The sequence below is a fragment of the Dendrobium catenatum genome, unplaced genomic scaffold, assembly GCF_001605985.2.
Source record: "Dendrobium catenatum unplaced genomic scaffold, ASM160598v2 fragScaff_scaffold_1105, whole genome shotgun sequence".
Lineage (NCBI taxonomy): Eukaryota > Viridiplantae > Streptophyta > Magnoliopsida > Asparagales > Orchidaceae > Dendrobium > Dendrobium catenatum.
In genome coordinates, this window is record NW_021319567.1 from 2,321,374 (window position 1) to 2,345,397 (window position 24,024).

Here is a 24,024-nt window from a genome sequence, read left to right on the forward strand (position 1 = left end):
TCAGAGGAACAAATACCTGGCTATGTGCACAGGATGACAACTACAGCCATTGGCTTTACCGGGTAGGGTATGGGAGGAGATATCCATGGATTTCATAGATGGGCTGCCCCGATCAGAAGGGTTCATAGTAATTATGGTGGTGGTGGACAGATTAAGTATGCTCATTTCATTCCCCTCTGACGTCCATACACAACGGTTACAGTATCTTCAGCTTTCATCAGAGAGGTGGTCAAATTGCATAGAGTACCATAGGCGATAGTATCATATGGAGACAATGTGTTCCTCAGCTACTTTTGGAGGGAGTTGTTCAGAATGCAGGGGACAATTTTGAAGATGAGCATCGCCTACCACCCACAGACAGATGGCCAAATATAAGTGGTCAACAGGAGCTTGGAGACCTATCTTAGATGATTTGTGTCAAAGACACCCTGACTTTAGGTCAAGTGGCTATCATGGGTTGAGTACTGGTACAACACCTTTTATCATTCGACTTCTCAGATGATACCATTCAAGGCATTATATGGAAGGGATCCACCTCACTTCGTGCATTTTGGGAGTAGCAGTACTCCAGTTTCTTCAGTGAAGGAGTAGTTGGAGGAGAGGGACAGGGTGTTGGAAGAATTGAAGAGGCATCTGCTGCGAGCTCAGCAAATTATGAGAAAATAGGCATACGAGCATAGGAGAGACATCCAGTTTGAGGAAGGAGAAAGGGTGTTCTTGAAGCTAAGGCCTTATAGGCAAAGATCAGTCACCAATAGGGGAAATGAGAAGCTTGCACTAAGATATTTTGGGCTATATGAAGTAGTGGAGAAGATTAGTACGGTGGCGTATCGGCTGAAATTACCACCAACGGCGACTATACATCCGATTTTTCATGTATCTCAGTTGAGAAGGGTCATTGGAGATTATATAGCCAGCTCTGTGTTACCGGCAACACTCACAGAGGAGTTGGAGGTGGTTTTAGAACCCTTAGAATTAATAGGGGTGCGCCAGAAAGAAGACGAAACCAAGGAAGTACTAATTAAGTGGAAAAATCTCCCAGACAATGATGCCACGTGGGAACCTTATGAGAGGGTGAAATATCAATTTCCCAATTTTCACCTTGAGGAAAAGGTGAGTCTTTGGGAGGCAGGTATTGATACGGTTCCAAAAGAACCAACTCAGCCGGCCCAGGTGAGGCCGACCCAGGTCTACAGGAGGCAGGCTAAACCGCCTCCCTTGAATGCAAGTCGGGCCCTCTAGGGCGGTAAGAGGAGAGAGAGGGGGCGGCAAAAGCAAAGAAGGAAATTGTTTTGAATTAAGGGATTATGTAGTATGAAGTTTTGTATCAGGAATTAATTGAATTAAAGAATTTTGTATTAGGAAACAAAATTTGAGTATTTGGTATTAAAGAGCATGAGAGGGCTAGGTTTAGGGCAGCCATGTTTTTTGTTTCTCTTGGAGTTCTCTTTGTGGTCTTAGGCTCTAGACTCATCGTCTAGAGATTGAGAGAGAATGATCCTCCTCTCAAACTGAGGATCAATTGTATCTTGTTTGTTCTTGCTTTTGGTTTGATTCTTATAATCCAATCTACTATTTTTGGATAGTTTTCATCAAAGATCTTGAAGCTTTCTAACTGTTTTCACCAATTAGTGATAGGTTTGTGTTGACCCTTCTCTGTAGCAAACGAAACAAAAAAGGAGAAAAAAATACCATACATGTTCGGACATTCAACCACGTCGCTCGCACGTCTTCTCCATACCTACACATGACGACATCACATCCCTCACGATCTCTGGCGATTGTTAAAAGGCCGGAGGGAGGTTTCGGGGCTTCTTCGCTCCCTCTCTCGCCTCTGTTCGACCTCGATCACTCAACTACTTTCCTTTCCCGTCGGGCCGGAAGTTACGACGTTTGATCGGAGGCAACAATAGGAGCCGCTTGCTGCAAAGATAACTTTCTCTCGGTCGTGCGCTTCTCCGTCCTCTTCGCTGCGGTTCGACTTCGCTTCTCCAGTGACTTTCCCCTCCTGTGGATCGGAAGTGACAACGTTTTGATCGGAAGCGACAACGCGAGCACGCTGGTTCGGAAGCTCCATCGTGGACGTTCGACTTTGCTCCTCCGAAGACTTTCCTTCAAGTTGGAGCGGAAGTTACGCATTTTGATAGGAAGCAAGCTCGGGAGCACGCTTGTTGTGGGGGTAACTTTCGACCTTCCGCCCCTGCTTCAACTCCTCTGTGGCTGGTCGACTTCATCCCCTCGACGACGATCCCTTGCGATCGGATCGGAAGTGATAACAGTTTGATCGGGAGCAAGGACGGAGGCTCGCAGCTGTGAAGTAACTTCCTCCCTTTCGTGCCTCTTCTTCAGCTCCTTAGTTGTTCGACTTCACTCCATCCATGACTTCCTTACCTGCCAGATCGGAGCCAACGACGGGAGCTTACTCACCATCCGTGAAGGTAAACCCCCCTTGCACGCTACTCCGACCAAATCCCGTCAATCCACCGTGCCGAGGAATTCCAAATATATATAATGTATTTTTAATTAATGCTAATTATTATAATTATTATATTTAATTCTAATTAAATTATTATAATTAATTTTAATTAGAGTTATTTAATTAATTTATAATTTATAATATTATTAATTTAATTAATAGTTTATTTATTATGGGATTAAATTTATAACTAATAATTTTAATTAATTATAATTAATTAAAAGTAATTAACTTAAAAATAATTTATTATTAAATTAATATTAATTATAATTAATTCAAAAAAAGAGGGGAAGAAAAATAGAAGATGCTCCTCCCACCTCGGTTTTCGTGCCCTCCACTGCCAGTCAGTCGGGCCCTAAGGTATAAATTTCTAACTTAAAACCCACCTCGATGTGCTTGATGCACTTGTGGACCTCCATATGCGCGCTCTGTAGCATGGTGGGTGGGGAATCCAGTGGCAATAGGTGGACGGAGCGGGTAAGGCCCTATTACACGCTCTTGTAGCGTGGTGGAACTGTCCTTGACCTCAACATCGACGCCAACGACTGCTACGCAAGGTATAATCTCCCAAATCCTATTCTCGGCGTTTGTGGCGGACCGGAGAACCACCTATACGCACTCTTGTAGCACGGTAGGAGGAAGCCCGGTGCAACACATACGGCGAGATGGGTAAGCCCTATACACGCTCTTGTAGCGTGGTGGGGAAGTCGCTGGTGTTCTCGTACGGGTACTGTTGAAGGCCCCATACACGCTCTTGTAGCGTGGTGGGATGAAAAGATGTATGGCTGCGGTGTCTAAGGACACCTACCATACACCCTCAAGTAGCGTGGTGGGAAGGCCCAGCTCCCCTACATTTCCCCCAAATGGGGGATATGCCGGGGTGCTGCCGAAATTTTCACTGAAGTACATAAGGCTTGAACAATTTGAAGATATCATTTGAGCAGCAATGCAGAGGACCCATACTTGAACTGAACACATAGAACTTAAACTAAATTAGCAGAGGACTTGTACGAAGAACATATGACTTGTTGACTTGAACTGAAAACATAGAACTTGGACTCAAATGAACAGTGGATTTGTGGACCTAAACCTGAACAAAATTTAAATGATTTCTAAAGGTCAAACCCAAACGAAATAAAATCAAACTGGAACCAAACTCAAGTCAATACGAACATGCAATCGCACTTGCAAGGACTTCAGAAAGACCCTAAACAAGCACTTGAACTTGTACTTAGAACTTGAACTGTGTAGCATCAGGGGACCCGAATGTAGAACTCAAACTCAAGTGAACTCTAACATGAATTGAACTTGCAAGGACTTCAGAAGATCCTGAACAAACACTTGAACATGAATTTGAGCTAAAGGAATATGAACTCAAATCAAACTTGAGTGAACAAAAGACTTGAATCAGGTCTGATCAAGGACTTGGACTTGTACTCTGAACTCAAAACTAGAACAATATGTGGACAACAAGAACTTATGCATTTGAGCTTGAACTATACGACGCCAAGTGAAATTTGGATTTGCAAGCATTAAATTCAAATCCGGATGAACTCAGTATGAAAGTAGAAGACTTGAATGAATATGGAAGACTCATACTGAGTTTGAACTCAAGTATTAATGAAACTGAACTTGCATTCAAACACATGCAAGGAGCAAAACATAAATCATGCACGAGGAAACTCAAACTTCAAGAACATTTGTACAGTCAATAGTGACTCAATGTCAGATGAAATACATTGACCCTAGTAAAAAAATGTGACTAAGGCGCACTACAAGACCTCAATGCATGCAAGCAAAGAATGTAGTAGACTCTTAAAACAGTCTCTATGAGATCGGGTGCATCGTACCTGCAAGAATGAAATGCATGGGTGTCCCTCCCATATGCACCATTGGAATCTCCAACATAAGTATCAATGCCCGTAGATTGAGATGGCAATACCGGCATTCAATAGCGGAGGACTGTCCCCTATAGATAAGTACAATTAGCAAAACCCACCCGAGATTGGTGAAAGTGTGGATATGATGTAGGAATAATGGCTACCTACAAACACTTCCAGAAGGTTGTAGTGGATACAACGGTCCTCTGCAAATACATACAAGCTGCTTGTGGATAACAACAGTGAGTGTATCATAAGTACAACGAACCATTGTGGGTACAAGTACGGATATCACCTACGACAACGGTGATTAAGATCTTCAAGCATGTCGAGTACAAGGGCAACTCGATGTACGAAAAAGGACACCACCTGATAAAATGGAAGGGATGCTCGAACAATTTAGAACTAATCTTCTTGGTGTTCCAAAGTCTCTTCTTAATCCCATACTTAAGAAGAAAATAATTCTGGTGTCCACAAATATCGAAAGTGATAAGTCTACTACACTAAAGAGCTTGAAAAGAGTCTATTTCAAGGCAGTGGCCACGAATTTCAAGGAAGCCATCCCCGGTGAATGAGAAAGGGGGAGTCAACATCAGAACGATGAGGTACCTTTTGAAATCCAGATACTACTGCCACCAGATCCGCGACACTCGTACTAGCGGACAGAAGGCGTGTATAAGCTCTCAAATGAAAAGTTGTGTGCATCCAAACGATAGTTATCTACAAAACTACAATTATTTCAAAGTACCCCTGCACGTACTCTATAACTTGTATGCACATAGGTACACTAAAGGGGAAAATATATTCTCGACCCGCATGGGCCCCGACGAGCGTGTTATTGGTACACACATTACGTCTAGGGATGCTGCGCGAGTCAATAAGTGAAGATCCTTCTATACAGATCAATAGGAGTCGACAGGGTTCGAACCATTAAGCAAATATAAGATTGTGGTGACCGGTATATTTGTTTTAATACATTCATATTAGGACGTCAAAGCCTATAATCAAAAGAATTCACTAACAATGGCACAAAGCCTACAAAACCCGATCCTCTGTCGACAGCTCGATAGAGTCGACAAGGTTCATCCACAAAATGCCAATATTTTCAAGTGGAAATGACCCAAAATATACCCCGATGATGGCCGTGTCAAAGGCAGATCTAAACCGGAGGTCCATTTAATCCAAAGCTCCACCCAAATAGTCCAAAACCCAACAAATTCCAATTCCAGATATTTAAAATCAAAATTCAATCAATCAATCACTTAAAACAAATCCAGACCACCTCCGCAACAGTTTACAGGGGTGGACAAATTCAAATATAACTTTAGCTCACTTAGAGCCAAATGCCTAGTCGAAAATATCACTATGATTCATTCTCAAAACAGTCTCCTGCCAATAAGACGTGTACGTGTCCTCCTAACCGGCCTGGACGTTTTACCGCCAAATGGCACCGTAGGGATAAATGGTTATGACCGAGGTCGCCTCGCCTCTGCAGTGAGTGTTTTGCCGCCAAATATGGTACCTACGAAATACCAGTTATGGCAGAGCCAATACGCTCCTTAGCGGCATCAAATCCTTTGAGAATGAATCAATATGATATTATCGATATGGCACAAAGCCCTCTGTCAGCTAAGGTGGATTCAAATTTATCCCCTTAGGGCAAATATTAACCCAAGTCTACAAGAATACTCTTGGACGAAAGCAAAACCATGGATGCACAACAGAGACTTTTGTCAGGTTGGTCGACTACCTCCTCTGATAAATAGACCAGGGACCACGATGTCGGGACGACGGAACATTGGGATCTTGATCGGGTCTATCATCCATTCCCCCCACATCAGCTTAAGTTGCAAGATGGAAAAATTTCAATTTTAAATATCCAACATCCTCAAATTTTCCAACATCCACCCGTCCACAATTTTCCCAAATTTCCAAATCCAATTTCTATCAGTATCCAATCTATTGCTGCTACTATATGCCAGATAACACGTATTCCTACGTATCTGATCGATGACTAGCCTTAATCGAAAGTTCTCTCTCGTGATCGGGAGGGGTAATTAACTATAGGGGCTTGCGCCTATAGGAAACCAGAACTCAGATCATAAAGTCCTCGCAAAATGAGGGCGAAATCTCTGGTAGTGTCTTATCTACAAACCCATCTGCCTTCCAAAATTTACCCCGGAACTTATTTCGTTAAAACTCCCATCGCCAAAGAAAAAGCACAAATCAGTCGCGGCGGGGAGGCCAGGGTCAAATTTTCAGAGCCCACAGTTTTCTTGCGAACTCAAGTATTCCTATCATAATCATTCTATATAGAAAGAGAACCAATCTACTGAACGGTTCTATTGTAACTATTAGTTCACTGAACCACTATTTTAAATCACAAGCACACTCAAAACAAAACAAAACAAAAAAACAAGAAGATTCAAAAGGCAGATGCTATAAGATGGTAAGATGCTTAGGAAGGATACAACTTCAAAACTTAAAAAAGAGATTCATCTTTATCAGGTTCCAAGATAGTGCATTTGGAATTGTAAGAAGATTAACCTGATCATTAATATTATGTGGAAGTGTAAATCCGTAATCCAACATAAGTGTAGAATTTGAAAACTTCCCGTATCTTATCAGAACCTGAATTTGTTGCCAATGCATTATTAAATCGTTTAATAAGCTTCTACATGTAGATACAAAAGGAAGCTAAAAAAACTTGACAGTAGCATGAGAAACACAGGTTTAATGTAAACAACTTTAACCATAATTTACTGAGCAACAATTGGTATGGAAATGTAAAATATACATACAACAATACCACGAGTATTTAAATGTTATAACAGTACAGAATTCGAAGTGACTGTCCAAGAGGAGATACAGTAAGCTTATGCACAGCCGAAGTGCTTTTGCATCCAACAATATATTTTAGAAGCATAGCAGATTGTATAATTGGTGCGTAGAAACATAAAAAAATTTAAGAGTTGATTAATAGATCTTCTCACAACCAAAACAGACATCACATCTGTTGCCAGCTCACTGGAACAGCCACCACTCCCTTGAATCCGTCTCCACCTAGGATGACAGCAGCCCCTCTCGTCAAGACCATGAATAGCTAATAAACTTATAGTATAGTATTACAAGAAAATTCTATATACCTTGAATATAACGTAATCTCTTGTCACTGTCACTGTAATGAAATGGAAATTAATTCGCCAACTCTACTTTCTGCATCTCCTCTCTGTATAAATATTCTGGCCTAAACCATTCTTTCATGGTATCAGATCATCTCACAGCCTATGGCAATCCATCTCAAATAATCCAATGGAGCAATCCGCCTCCAGTCACCACGAATCAGAAGCAGGTTCTAACATCACCACACCATCCTCTCTCAAATTCCTTACCTCCAATATCAAACACCTTATCTCTACTCACCTCACCATCGATAATGACTCAATATGAGAGATCCAAAATCATTGAATTCTTCCATGCTATTATATATTTGGCTTTGTCGAGATAAATTCATCAAAACAAAATCTGGTTCTAAAATTTCAAACCCTCCCTATCCTTGAAAAAACCTTATTGATCAAAACCTAGCCGTTGCCATTAAGATTAAGCATGTAAGGTAACCGGTCTTGAATTCTTCAATTAAAGAACAGAGTAACAGACTACACAATACCTCCATGAACAACCAGTCCATGACCCAATATATCTCAAAAATTAATGCTTTTGTGATAATTAGATATAATTGCTTAAAAAATTATCTATTTATCATTGGATACACATACTATTGCTTAATGTTTTGGTTGCAACTCTCCCACAGCAGTTAAATGTGGTATTCACCCAAGTTTCATGGAAATCAAATGTAACACCTCACAATACCCTTTAACAGTATTATTAAATGTCACACACATAAACATAACATGTTTTAACCTTAAATATATGATACTTATCATCATTCTTATATTGTCTAAAGTATCAACAACATTACATTTATTATATAAATGGAACTCCAGTTATATCAAACAAATATTTATAGAGCCACTAATACAATCCCAAATATTATATCACAAAATTATCTACATACATCCGTTGTAGACTTATGAGCAAAGCTAAACATTAACATATAATATGAAATAATTTGCAAATTATTCTTCAACGACATTTTCCTTTCCTTTACCTATAATAACAGCCAGTATGAAATAACTAATGACCCTTTTGTAATAACAGTCTATGAGCCTCAATAAGTTATACAATTTTTAATTGCATTATCATAAAATTCACAACATTGAAATCATAAATTAAACAAACTTGATATTAGTTATAAACATCATAAAATCACAGTTAGCATTAACATTTACTTCATATGAGTCTTTACTTAATATCAATTTTAGTCTTTAAAAAATTTGGCTACGCTTACAAAAAAACATTGAATAGAGCCTAGATAAACCTGGCATTATCGCCATTGAATTACATAAAATTCCATTTTGCCTCTTTAGGAGACCCTTTGTCCCACATGCTATGCAAGTATCATATTCTCTGGGGTCCCTTTTGCCCCATTTACAATGCATTGTCATATATGAGGACCCTTATACCCCACCTACAATTATAAATTATACATCATTTTATAATCAAACTGTACTTTAAATTGATATACAATACACTTCAAATGTTTATAGTTCATACTTATTCAAACATGCTTTCATAATGACATTTATGTTATATTATTTGTATACAAAGAATATGAATACAATATGTAAGAAAATAGACATCTTTTCAAAACATTATCAAATAAGAAAATATATAGATGAACATACTAAATATTATTTTAACCTCACATGATTAAATTATAAAAGTGGTTGTTCATACTTGAAAATTTGGATGTGTAATCCCTTTCCATCCATTGAACAAATTTAATATCATTAAGCATTCAAAATTAACTCTTCATGTTTTAAAAATGAACTAATTATATTTTTAATATAATTGCATTACTTACCTCTTTGACGAACTTCCTCTTCCAATTCTACACCACATAACATTCTCCTTTGATAACTATCTCAAAACTTCCTTGCATAAATATGATGAATCCTAAAATTACAATTGTTATACACTTCTTCAATACTTTTATCATTTTTTAGAAATAAAAAAGACAACCATGAATATACTAAAAAATGCTTACTCTTATTTCAATACACTTTCCTTCCTATTCTTCCTTCATTGTTCTTTGCTCTCGCAGCCGAGATCCCCGTCCAGAAATTTCCTTCTCAAAATTTATGTTCTCTGATTCCTCACAAAGCAGAAATTCCATTAAACTCTGCACCCGCACTTCTTCCTATTTTTCCTAATCGCATATACTAATTTTTCTCTTGATCCGATTCCAGTGCCGAGACTTCACTCCAAGCAATGTGCAGAGATTCACTTCTCTGTGCCGAACTAACTCACTCCCTTCCTTACTACATCCCCTACATCCACCGAATTCCCAGAATTCTTATTCCAATGCTTCGCATTCAACTGTTTCTGGAAAAAACCACGATCTCCCCTTTTCCAAGCACATGAAAATCCTATTAAAATGAAGCAAAACAAATATAACTAGATTCTCTTCACAGCCTCTATTTCTCAAATAATTTGCTGTTCCTTCACACAACCGAACCCTCACTCTCTTATGTTTAGCTTGTATGCATGAAAACCAAAGGAAACTAGAGAACAAATAACTGCTTGATGCTCACACCCCTTCCCTTACAGACATCTGTTCCGTGGCCATCACTTCAACTGCTTGCTTACGTGTTCATCAGAAGTAATAATGAGTCACCAAAACTACTTAAAATAGTTGCTCATTAACATCCAAAAAAAGCATCTGTTCAGTAATAAATATTAATTTCAATTGACTTAACATTAATTATCTTAATATAAATGCTAAAATTAACTTATATTAAAATTGACTTAACATTAATTAACTGTTAAATAAATATTAATTTATTAAACATTTAATTATACTAAAAAATATTATTGATTATACTTATTTTAAACTTTAAAAAATAATGTGTTGACACTTTTATTACCTCAATTTGGGGTTTACACCAAACCTCCAATATAAAAGCTATAAATTGTCAAATATGCAACAAAAAAATTACCTGGCCTCGACCTGTTACCTGCTGGCACTGCACCAATCTAGATTACATTCCCACAACATGATCATCAAGCTCTTTTGACCACTCAACAAACACCATCCTAGGATTGGATACTCGAATCCGATGTAAACCCCATCTAACATCTAGCCTCAACAAACTTCAAGATGGCACTCCTCATTTCAACACTTGTTACAATCTCTACCCATACAACACATAGACCCTGGACTTCTACCCACTCCTATCGTAAGTTCCTCCTTCCCAAACTCCTTCATGTACCCTCTCTTTCTCACAATCTACTCTTGATAGTAATTGCAATGTTGTAATTTCCTTTGACTCGCCGGGCTACTCAATTAAGGATCCCCGTACACATAAAAAGCTTCTTCAGGGCATGGAGTTCTCTACCCAATTCCCTTCTCCATACGAAGACAATCTCTTGCAAAACTCCTTTCTTAATAAACTACTACTGCACTATGGCACAATAGGCTTGGCCACCCAAGCCCTTGCCATTTTATTTATAAGATCCAAACAGAGCAAATACCTTAGAATATCAACTCCACTTGCAATCGAACCAAAAGTCACTGCCAACCCTTTCCTTATCTAGCAATCATTTATGTAAAATACTCAAGCTCATTCCCAGTAATTTTAATGCAAGTATACAACGGTTAAATTTCTTTTATTGTCAATTTTTTCCTCTTTATTTGAGTCATTCCAAAGCTTACTAAAACCAAAACTCTTCACAGATTCATACAATTTACGAACATCATAGAAACCCAATTTAACACTAAAATTAAAACTCTTTGCTCTAACGGAGGTGGAGAAAGCACCAACATGCAACTCCAAACCTTTCCCAAAGACCATTGAATACTCCACCAATGTACATATTCATACACACCCAAACAAAATAAGGTTCCTGGCATAAGCATCGTCATATCATTGAAACTATCTGTGCTCTCCTACATGAAGCTCACTTACCATACACTCTCTGGGCTGACTCCCTCCTAACAATGGTATATCTCAAAAATAAAATGTCCGCTAAAACCACCAAGATACTAACTACTATTAGCTTTTATAAAGCAAACAACCTTCAAACGCCCATCTCATTATTTTTACATGTTCTTGCTATCCTAGGCTTCAGTCGTACTCCTCTCACAAACTAGCTCCTAGATCCATTCAATGTGTCTTCATTGGACACTCCACACACCACAAAGAGTACATGTAAGACCCAAAAATTTTCAGGTATGTGAAAATTTAAATTAAGTAATTATATTGTAAAGTTTATTCTAAAAGCTTAATAAAAATTTATTTTTAAGTTAGTATTAACATCAATTACTGTTAGTAAAAGAATTTACTTTAAAGAAATAAATTACTTAACAATAGATGATATAAGAAAGGATTTAAAGATTTTCTTAATTATGAAGAGAAGCATTCTATGGCAAAATACCATTGAATATGGAATTCGATTAGGTGTGTGTGGGCCATCTCTAATATTTATCCTTCTGTTTGGAATACACAAGTCAATAATTCCTTATATGATCTGTTTCACGCAAGCAACAAGTTAGAATGTACCTAATCTGTTTCATGCAAGCAGCAAAATTCCTTTCTCTATTTTGATTTCACTGAAGCATCAGACGGGAATCCTGTAGTGAGTTTAGGCATAGTGCAGAAAACACCGTAGCATAGCTCGGTACAGTGCCCACGGCATTGTAAAAGTCTTCGGCACAGTGGAATTTCTGTGAGGGTTTGGTAGCCGAGTGAGAGCAGTAACTGTGAGGATTTGGAGGACTAAGAAGCAAAGGAAAGTTTAGAGAAAAGGAAGAAGAAAAGTGGAATAAAAGGAGGTTTTCAGGTAAATTTTGTGTTAAGTATAAGTTGATGCTATATACTTTATTCATAATATATTGCGGTATTTATAAGATTAGAGAGATGCATTATAGGTAACTTATAATTGCAGAAGAGTAAGAAGTTGAGGCATTGAAGAGATGAATGACGAATATTTAAGGAGGTAATTAATGATATTATATTACAAATATAATTACTTCCATTTATAAGCATGGAGGTTGATTTTGAATACACTAAAGTAAAATGATATTAAGTTTGTTAAATATATGAAGAAATTATACATCCAAGTTTTCAAGTATGAACAATCACTTACATAATTTAATCATGTGAGTTTAAAATAAGATTTAACATATTCATTTAAATGTTTTTCTAATTGATAATATTTTGAAAAGAGGTTCATGTCCCACATATTGTATGCATACTCTTTGTAACAAATTATAATAGAAAGATCATTATGAAAGCATGCTACAATATAAATATTATTTATGAATATGTGAAGTGGAGTGAATATCAATTTAAAGTAAAGTTTGGCTATAAAATGATGTATAACTTACAATTGCAGGTGGGGCAAAAAGGGTCATCATGTATGACAATGTATTATAAGTGAAGTAAAATAGACTCTATTGATATGATACATGTATAGCAAATGGGGCAAAAGGGACCCCTAAAGAGGTAAAAAGAACCTCTATGTAATTCAATGACGATAATGTCAGGTTGACCTAAGCTCCATTGAATATTTTTATAAAAGTGTAGTCAAATCTTTTAAAGACTATAATTGATATTCGGTATAGACTTCAAAGGAAATAAAAATTAAGGCCAAATATGATTTTATGTTATTTTATAAATAATGTCAAGTTTGTTTTATTTATGATTTTAATATTGTGCATTTCATAATCATGCAATATAACTGCTATTTAAATTTGCATAAATTATTAAGCTATTATTAAGCTTCATAGCTCACCAATTATTTCATATTGGCTGTTGTTACAGGTAAAGGAAAAGAAAAGATCGATACAGAATAAACTACAAATTATTTCGTTTTATATGTTAGTGTTTATCTCTATTTGTAAGTCAACATTTGAGGGATGTAGATAATTTAGTGATGTATTAATTTGGATTTCCTTAGTGGCTTTGTAAGTATTTATTTGATGTAATTGGAGTTATTAGATGCTTCTGTTTATGCAAATATAAAATTGTTGGATGTTCTATATGAAGATTCAAATGATGAAAAGTATAATATGTTTAATAAGGAAAATGTTATGTTTATGTGTGTGACACTCTACAATACTGTTAAGGGGTATTGTGGGGTGTTACAGTACAAGTGCTACGATCCATGTACAAGTAAAGTCTTTATCTCACGTCGTGCGGTCTTTGATAAAAGCTCATACCCCTATCTCCCAACTTCCATACAACCACAAATTAACTATATCTCAACCACTACAGCACCTCTCACTCTAATTCAAGAGCCTTCCATCAACACTCCCTCTCCTACTTCATCAACTCCCTCTCCCAAATATCTCACAAGCTCGACAAAGTCAACCAACTTTAGAAGAACATCCTCCTCCACTTTCCCCACATCCCACCACCCATTCACCCCAATCCGTTTCCTCCTCATCCTCCTCCCAACAATTACATTCCCCAAACTTACCTCCGCAAAAAAATCATATCCACTCTTTGTCCTCATCAAATGATGACTCGGACTAAAAAAGGATCTCTAAAACCAACTCACAAGTTAAACTCCTACATGAAACTCGCCCGTCCCAAGACCCTACATGCTATAACCAAGTTATGAGAGATATTCAACAGTAACAAGCCATGGTCGTTGACTTCCACACGCTCAAACAGCAAGTTACATGGCTTCTAATCCCTCGTCCATTTAACCAAACTGTCCTCATTTCAAAATGGGCATTTCACACCATATTCCATGTTGACGTCACTATAGCTCATCACAAACTTGTCTCGAGTCCTAAAAAAGAAGCCTTCCATCAAGCACTAGTATGTGTATCACATGATAAGTAGAAAATTATTCAAAGAAAAAGATAACAAAGATTAATGGCATGAGTAAGGCATTTCCCAGCATGAATGACCAAAAAGCAAGTAATAGATTTATGCAGCCTAAAAAGCACAATTATCTTTTGATTCTATGGAGAAGTCATGAAATGCATAAATTACAAGAATAATGTGAAATAGATGCATTCATAAGTAACCTGACCTCTTCACCAACAGAATAATTTCGATCCGCAATGACCTATGTAAAACAGAATTGTAAGTTTGCCAATCAGAGCTAAAAAATCGAAATTAAAACTTGAACAAACAGTGACATGGCGTTCTGCAGGAAAAAAAAACACAAGTATTATTGCCTTTGTTAACTCTTTTACCGTTCTTTAGATTACCACTAAAGCATATCTTGCAGTGCAAACCTATATGCATTCTTATACTCTGGTGCAAACTTAGTACTTGGGAATGCACCTCAAATGGTTATTCAGGGCACCACACAAACAGTTTCGCAAACCATTCAAAAGATAACGACTCACAAGGACCACACCATATTCACTACATGACAATATAGCTTCATTGATGTAATTGGAAGAAGAGGACTACGTGCCTCTGAAATCTCTTTACCATCATCATTGAGCAAAACTGCCTCTGAAGCCCCGTCATGATTAAGAAAATCGGCAAATGGAACCTGCAAATATGCTTTCCATATCAAGAATCTACAAGCAAGTGCATAAATATATAAATTCATAATAACTCGTATCACAACAGAGAAAAGGAGAAAAAAAAAACTAATGGAAGTGTAGCTTTTAAGTCTTTCTAAGACAGTACCAAGGAAATGCAGTTAGAGGTTCCCCATGCTCGAGATATAACTGCAAAATCCAAAAAAAAAAAGAACAAACTCGAAAACTTAGTTGATAAAACTCAAAAGCCAACATAAAAAGGAACAAATATACTTGAATACTGCTTATGCATTGACGGAAATTTGAATCTTTCAATAGCAGCATACCCAACGTATATGCATGCATGAAATCATCCAATCTGATGTCTCCAAATATTGAAGGAAAATGTTGTAAAACCTGTACAAGAAAACAAAACATAATGGGCATAATCAACCAAAAGAAAATTCTAAGGGAAATAAAACAACTAGACCTGAATCTGCCAAACAGCTCTGGTTGGAAGACCTTATCATGGCATTTGAAATCAGGTCCCCGGAAGAGCCAACAAACAACAACATCACCAAGCCTTTATCCACTATGTGGGGTCGGCTACATGAGTCATTTTTCTCTATTGTGTCATGTTAAGAGTCAAATTCTCATTTAAATCTAATAAAAAAAGATCATTTCAAATGTTTTCTAACCAACTCTTTTTAGGTCTACCTCTACATTTCTTAACATAAGTTAAATTTAATATATCTACTTTCCTAACCGGGTCATCGGAAGGATGTCGTTTTATGTGACCAAACCATCTAAGGCGACTCTTTTTAATCTTATCTTCCATTGGAGCTACTCCAACCTTTTCACTAATATGTCATTCCGTATCCTATCTCTAAGAGTAAAGCCACTCATCCACCTGGGCATCCTCATCTCTATAACACTTAACTTAATATTATACTTTTCTTTTATTAATGGCCAACATTCTGCACCATAAAGCATTGAAGGTCTCACCACCATCTTATAGAATTTTCCCTAAAGTTTGAGGGGGACTTTTTCTATCACACAACAAGCCCCATGCATTCCTCCACTTCAACCATCCAACTTTAATTCTGCAAATAATATCCCCATCTATTCCACCATCATTCTGAACAATAGATCCAAGATATCTAAAACGTGTACTCCTATTAATGACTTGATAGCCCAAAGTTACAAACCCTCCAATAGATCTATTACTACTAAAATTACACTCCATATATTTAGTTTTAGAAATTCTTAAACTAAAATCTTTAGACTCTAAGATTGACCTCCATAATTCAAGTTTACCTTCAACTCCCTCTCTAGTCTTGTCAACAAGAAGAATATTATAAGCAAAAAGTATACACTTGGGTACAGCCTCTTGCAAATATATAGTGAGAACATCCATGACTAAAGCAAAAAAGATATGGGCTTAAGGTTGATCCTTGATGTAATCCAACTGAAATAGAAAAATACTTGGTCAAACCACCTTGTGTTTGAACCAAAATAATAGCTCTTGCATACATATCCTTAATAACATGAATATAAGCATTATTAACCCCTTTCTTTTCTAGAACTCTCCATAGCAGTTCTCTTAGAACTTGATGTAGGCAAGAAGGGGGTCAAATCAAATTGGGTCTTTTTGTTCTTTGGGCTGCTTGTTGTCTCTCGGTTTGGGCCTTGGCTGTTCTCGGGTTGGGCTTTGAATGCATTAGTTTTGAGCTGTTATCTTGGGATCTACTTGGTGCTAGCTCATTAAAGCTTGAGCTGATGTCTAGCTCATTATTTGGATGAGTTATTGCACTTCCTAGCTCATAAATTGTAAGAATTAATTAGATTCATTCCCTCCCCCTTGTGGTTCTTAGGTTTCTTCCCTTGGTTGCCTTTATCTCTTCCCCTTCTTGTGTCTCTTTGGTTCCTTCTTTGTCTTGTTCCCATGAAACCTGCTGGGTGCTTGTGTGGGCTCTTCGGTTTCTCCCCCTGGCTGCTTTCCCCTGGCCTCTCCTTTCTGTTTTCTGTGTTGGCTCTTCGGGTCCCTCTCTGGTTGTGTTTCCCGTGGCTTTCCTTCCTGTTTAATGTGCAAATTTTGGAGGCTATTTTGTGGTGTCTATTGCCCTTCCTCTTCCCCTTAGCTGATTGGTTTAAATAAAGGTTTATGTGGCTGTTTGGCTGCCCTCTCAAGTCTTATATATATGTGATGTTTGGTGAATAAAAAAGAGTTTTTTTAGAGAGATGCTATGTGTGCTGATTTTTGGAAAGAAACCTGAGGGTTTTCTTTTATAGCTTGCGAGCTATGTATTCCCTTCCTCTCTTCTAGGAAAGCTTGCGAGCTTCTCCTTCATTTCGTCTCGGCTTCTAATCTACTTCTTCTATCCGCAAGTCCGACGCCACTTGTACCTTTCTTCTCGATCCAAGAAAAACAAGTTTAGGTGTTTAAGGTGTCTTTATTTTGTCGATTGTAAGTGTCTAAGTTTGTAAGTCCTCTTTTATTATAAAGTGAAGTTATTTTTGGTTTATTTGTTGTATCTTGTATCCTTTTGGGTATATTGTGTATTTTTTTTATCCTAGGAAGAGTTTCATTTGCTTGCAAAAATTTGAGGCTTTTTCCAAATTTTTGCTTGCATCAATTTGGTGTCAGAGCCTAGTTGTGTATCTTCCTAGGTTGTTTCGTGTCTTTTTTTTATGTGTTTAGAAACAAATAGAAAATCACAAAAAATTGAGTCCGTTGTGGAAGAATGCAATTCATAAGATCTTTAAGTCCTCGTTCCAATGGACAGGTGGATTCCATCGGAAGGAAGTTCGACAGATCCCCTGCAGAATGAGCTATACAAACTTCAGTCCTGGTTTCATATGAGTACGAAAAATTATTTGAAGAAAAGGAAGTGTCTGCAAGAACAATTCAAACGAGAGAGAGATGAGGTTTTGGAAAGGTATGCGGCAAAAAATTAAGAGCTTGAGGCGCCTTCTTTGCCTCCTCGGAAGAAATCTAAAGACAACTCATCGGGAGATGAATTATTTCAACTAGAGGAAAATTGATGTAGGCAAGGGGGGTCAAATCAAATTGGGTCTTTTTGATCTTTGGGCTGCTTGCTGTCTCTCAATTTGGGCCTTGGTTGTTCCCGGGTTGGGCTTTGAATGCATTAGTTTTGAGCTGTTATCTTGGGATCTACTTGGTGCTAGCTCATTAAAGCTTGAGTGATGTCTAGCTCATTATTTGGAGGAGTTATTGCACTTCCTAGCTCATAAATTGTAAGAATTAATTAGATTCATTCCCTCCCCCTTGTGGCTCTTAGGTTTCTTCCCTTGGTTGCCTTTATCTCTTCCCCTTCTTGTGTCTCTTTGGTTCCTTCTTTGTGTTGTTCCCGTGAAACCTACTGGGTGCTTGTGTGGGCTCTTCGTTTCTCCCCCTGGCTGCTTTCTCGTGGCCTCTCCTTTCCGTTTTTTGTGTTGGCTCTTCAGGTCCCTCCCTGGCTATGTTTCCCTTGGCTTTCCTTCTTGTTTCCTATGCAAATTTTGGGGGTTGTTTTGTGGTGTATATTTCCCTTCCTCTTCCCCTTAGCCGATTGGTTTAAATAAAGGTTTACTTGGTTGTTTGGTTGCCCTCTCAAGTCCTATATATATGTGATGTTTGGTGAATAAAAAGAGTTTTTTTTAGAGAGATGCTATGTGTGCTGATTTTTGGAAAGAAACTTGAGGGTTTTCTTTTATAGCTTGCGAGCTATGTATCCCCTTCCCCTCTTCTAGGAAAGCTTGTGAGCTTCTCCTTCATTTCATATCGGCTTCTAATCTACTTCTTCTATCCGCAAGTCCGATGCCACTTGTACATTTCTTCTCGATCCAAGAAAAGCAAGTTTAGGTGCTTAAGGTGTCTTTATTTTGTCGTTTGTAAGTGTCTAAGTTTGTAAGTCCTCTTTTATTATAAAGTGAAATTATTTTTGGTTTATTTGTTGTATCTTGTATTCTTTTGGGTATATTTGTGTATTTTCTTTTTATCCTAGGAAGAGTTTCATTTGCTTGCAAAAATTTGGAGTTTTTCCCAAATTTTTGTTTGCATCAGAACTTTATTATATACTTTCCCTAAATCAATAAATATTATATGTAGATCCTCCTTATTCTCTCTATACTTCTCCATCAAACCTCTCAATAAATGTATGGCTTCCATAGTAGACCTACCCGGCAAGAATCAAATTAATTTTGAGAAACATTAGTATCACGTCGTAACCTATGCCACATAACCCTCTCCCATAGTTTTAAAGTATGACACATTAACTTAATTCCTCTATAATTAGCACAATCTTGTGCATCACATTTATTCTTAAAAAATAGGAATCAACACAATTATTCTCCACTCATTTGGCATCTTTTTAATATTCAAAATAGTATTAAAAAGTTTAGTGAGCATAGAAATTCCTTCATCTCCTAAGCATTTACACACCTCTATTGGAATATCATCAAGTCCAACAGCTTTTCCACACTTCATTTTCTTTAAAGGCTCTCTAACTTCGGTTTTATTAATATGCCGATAAAAATAAAAAATCTTTATTTTTATTTAGGTTGCTAAAATGATGCAGGCAAATATTAGGAGAAAGCCTAATTTTCGAAAGCAAAAGTTACTCTTGCTAGGATAATAAGAAAATACTCAAAATACACCTTTGATATCATAAAAAGACACTTACAACTTTTGACGCTTACAAATACAAGCATAAACAATACTTAAATGAGCTCTTCTTTTCTTGAGACGAAAGATACAAATGGCATCGATACTTGTGGAGAGAAGAAGTAGATAAGAAGCTGAGACGAAGGAGGAGAACCTCGCAAGCTTTCCTAGACGAAGAGGAAGCACGGAAATAACTCACAAGCTTTTTCAAAGAAGGAAGAAAAAACACTCAGGTTTTTAGTCTCCAAAAATATCACATAATCTCTCTTTTTTTCATACAAAACACCTTTTATTTATAGGGGAAAGAGGGCAGCCAAACATCCCAAAATACCCTCCAATTAAACCCATAAAACAAGAGAATATGGAAGGCCAAAAGTCAGTCCAAAACAGCACCCAAACAGCCCTTCATTCATACCAAAACAACTCCCAAACAGCCACACAAAAACCAGGGAAAAATCAGCTACGGAATAACAACAAGGGAGGCGGAACAATACTAAAAAAGGCAACACAAAGAACCAGGCAAAGCAGCCACGGGAAAGCAACCAGGTTAGAAACCGAAAAGGCAGCATAGGAACCAGAACCAGCACTCAGCAAAGGGAGAAGGAACAGCCATGGAAAACAACACCAGGAGGAAACCAAGGGGGGCATAAAGAAGGGGAAGAGGCAAGATCCAACTCCACATAATGAGCTAAAAGGAATAGTACCTTTTCAAATTAATGAGCTAAATAGTGCAATTACTCCTCCAAATAATGAGCTAAACATCCGCTCAAGCAATAATGAGCTAGAACCAAGTAGCTCCCAAATTTTCAGCTCAAAACCAAAGCAGCCAAGTCCTAACCCAAGAGGCAACTAGCAGCCTAAAGACCAAAAGAACACAAGCAACTAGCACACCCAAAGCTTGCCAACATCATAAAATCACTAAAGTCGATCATATTCTCACAATATTCTCATCCATCTTTGTCAAATATCTTCTTTTAATAAAAGCACTTCTTTATCTTCATTCTTGAGGTACTTCACTTGAAACTAAATATTTACTACTTCTATCTTTGTTTGGCTAACTTACACATATATATTTCGCACTCCTTAGTATCTAATCAATTATCATTAAAAGCTAAGATCTTTGCATAAATTATTTTCTTAGACTCCTTACGGGCTTCTTTATACATTTTTCAATTATCAGAAATTTTATATCTAAACTAATTTTTATAACAAATCTTCTTATTTTTTATCTTTTTTTGCACATTTTAATTCTACTACCAACTATTTTTACTATTAAGAACTTTTCCCTTTGATACTCAAAGCACATCTTTTGCAACATTCTCAATACCACTCGCAACTGTTTCCCACATAACATTAACATCCTCATGCACAGGCAAAATCTTAAGATCTAAAATCTTATATTAAAAAATATTTTTATTAATATTATTTAAATACCCTCATCTAATCCTAGAACAGCATTTTAATTTTTTTTCTGCCCCTTCAACTTAAAGTTTAAAACTAATAAGCGATTTGGGTACATAAACTTTCACATAAAGAAAATTTAAGCCTCATCAGTACATCATCATCATTAGACTTAACCCAACTATCTAAGATCAGCTTTAATTTTGCAATCATTCATACTGAGTGTTATCTAAGATGTTAAAAATATTATTTGCAATTTATTTTAAACAACTTCTATGTTACCTTCAGTCTACTTAGCTAATAGAAATTTTTAAATGCTCAACTATTAGATCCATAAAATATTATTGACCTATTATAAAGCCTACCTTTAAGTCTCCAGGATATCCACTAATAACATAATACTCTTGAAGCACTTATCCATTTTAACCACTCAACTCATCTCCAAAAGAAATATCCTCACTATATCACTATTCTTCTATATATAGATCTTTGATACTAAAATCTATCATATCTAGATGTTACCCTTTGTTCTAATACTATTGAATGAATGAAACACCCACTAAAATTACATATAATATGATATTTCTTTGTTCTATTAATTATAAACCATCCATCTTCTAAACATTTTCTTCTTATTTTTAAAATTCCACCATCTTATCTTTAAAAAATTAATTATTTAAATTGTGTTCTTCATACCCTTAAAAATACACGTTCGTAACTATTATTATAAGTTAAGTGGTCAAATCTCTTCTAAAATCACCTTCCAAAGCTCCTTACAATATTTGCAAGAAATTTTTCCTCCCTTCCAAGAGAAAAGAATTTTATTTGTGATTTGGCAGCTCCATTTTGTAAGTAATAGTGTTCTTATTGTTTCTTAAACTGTGTTCATTATTGCAAGATCATAAACAATTGCAAAATCAAGAAAGCTTCTCCCATTACATTTCTATCCTATTTAACACCCATCATGAATTTTCTCATAAATCATATCATTTCTTCCTTAGATATATAAATTCATTTAAGACAGCACTGATAAATATCATTTCTTCCTTGGACATATGTAATAGTAGTTTTCTCAATCTCCTCCCAAAAATTGATTTTTCTCAATCACCTCCCAAAAATTGATTTTTTTTTTTTAATTATCTTCTAATCCCAACTTGAAAACTATAAGTACCAACCATATTTATAATGCCTTCATAAATAATACCTTAGTGCTAATCACACTATAAATAATCATATTATGCTCAACAATTTTTCTTTTCAACTTTCTATCCAATGTTATATCAAACTCATTACTATTAATAACCATTCCAACATTTCCTTAGATTTTCCCCATTTTTAGTTTATTTCTTATGAACAAGCAATATCTAAAGTTCCCTTCAAAGTCCACAAATTCTATGTAGTAAATCTAAACTTGGTTCTGGAACCAACTAAACTTTCCTTGTTTTTCATTACAATCAAGTTCTGCCACATTACTAAGGGGACAAGTAAGGGTGACATCCAAATAAACGCTTGCCTATTTATTGTCACAATCGGTTAAATTATGACCGCCACTTAGGAAAGATGTCCTAACAAACTCTTACCTACTTCTCACCACTCATGTTAGGTAATGGTGTGCCACTTTTGGAGAATGTCTTATCACCAACACAATTTAAATTTACATTCATTTTATTAAATTTTGCCTAATTTTTATTATTAGTTGTCAACCTTACATTATCCTTCAACATTTATCATCTGATCTTATCATTTTTAAATATAAAAAAAAAAAACTGAAGCTTAGATAATCTTACTCAAATTAACATATTCTAAAACATAATACATTAAATGTGTGGAGGTGGACTCTATCCTAATTAAAAGCATTAAGAATCCTATCTTGCCAAGTTAACCATTAAAAATCTTTCATGAACAATATCCACACAATTTGTCATGATCTACAGCCTAAAACAAAGCAAAAAAGATAAAAATTCTAAACATCCATCAAGAATATAAATGGAGACCCTTAATGAACACAACAAGATAGTGATTTACAAAGTAAACATGTAAATGAATAAAAATAAATGAAAATTTGAGGAATGCATCCACTAATATTTAGAGTAACTTCAAAGAATTGATTTTGAGCAAGAAAAATAAAACTTGGCAAGATAGGAATGCTTTTCAATATGTTATATTGCATGTTTTTCAATATTTCTATTGCATGCTTTTCGATAAGCCACGTCGCCCACACTTTATGATGCACCATTGTGCGCGCTTTTTAACAAACTTTTGGCACGCCATTGTATACCCGTTTTAGCACCATTTTGTTCTTTTTCATCACAGCATTTGTTTGTGTTTGCGCCTTTATCAACATCGAGTTCTTAAAATTTGTGCAAAATAATTTTATATTAGCATTTTCTTGAATGCTTTTCAATGTATTTTCTTGTTATTTTCTTTTTCTATAAAAAGATTATGTTCAGGATCATACCTTATTATTTTTTCCCCTGCAACATTTTTTTCCAAATTTCCAAGTAAAATTTAGTAATTCTTCAGCATCGCCCCCGAGAAGGGGTGATGGAAGTAGGCAGCCTTGCCATGCCAATAAAGACATTTTAGGTGCTGTACACAGAACATCAAAACCTATGAAATTCATTCAATCCATTTTGTATAGTTGAGAGACTGAATAAGAATAAAATTGACTATATATATATATATAATCTTACACACCTTAATGAAGTTTGATTGCAGAGTAGTTTCATGTCATAGATCAACATCCATCAGCATCAATGCCTTGGATATTTCATTTTCACGCACCAAAATAAGAAGCTAACTAAAAAGTCAAAGGTCAATAATTCTACATAAGAGTTTCCCCCATTATGCATAATTTGATGCACCTCAAGCCTCTCTGTGTGGAGGTTTCAAAGTGAGATAAATTCAGGAAAACCCGTGCCATACATAGATAATAAATAGGTACAGAACACAAAAACAGAATAACAGAAGCTTACACTACTTTAAATCA

At 36.3% G+C, this 24,024-nt stretch overlaps 1 protein-coding gene across 6 annotated transcripts in view; it reads right to left on the reverse strand.

Annotated features, from left to right (window-relative positions):
- Nucleotides 1–24,024, reverse strand: part of LOC110092290 (ribulose-1,5 bisphosphate carboxylase/oxygenase large subunit N-methyltransferase, chloroplastic) — a 62,322-nt gene that overhangs the window by 21,642 nt on the left and 16,656 nt on the right. For 4 of the 6 annotated variants that reach the window (XM_028698565.1, XM_020816780.2, XM_020816785.2 and 1 more), the window contains 5 exons: nt 15,316–15,385; nt 15,138–15,178; nt 14,917–14,997; nt 14,524–14,559; nt 6,904–6,987 (listed from right to left, as the gene is read on the reverse strand). In XM_028698565.1, coding sequence (XP_028554398.1) covers nt 6,904–6,987; nt 14,524–14,559; nt 14,917–14,997; nt 15,138–15,178; nt 15,316–15,385 — 312 coding nt within the window. The remainder of the gene's footprint in view (nt 1–6,903; nt 6,988–14,523; nt 14,560–14,916; nt 14,998–15,137; nt 15,179–15,315; nt 15,386–24,024) is intronic. The other 2 variants (XM_020816782.2, XM_020816784.2) reach the window with 2 other exon arrangements.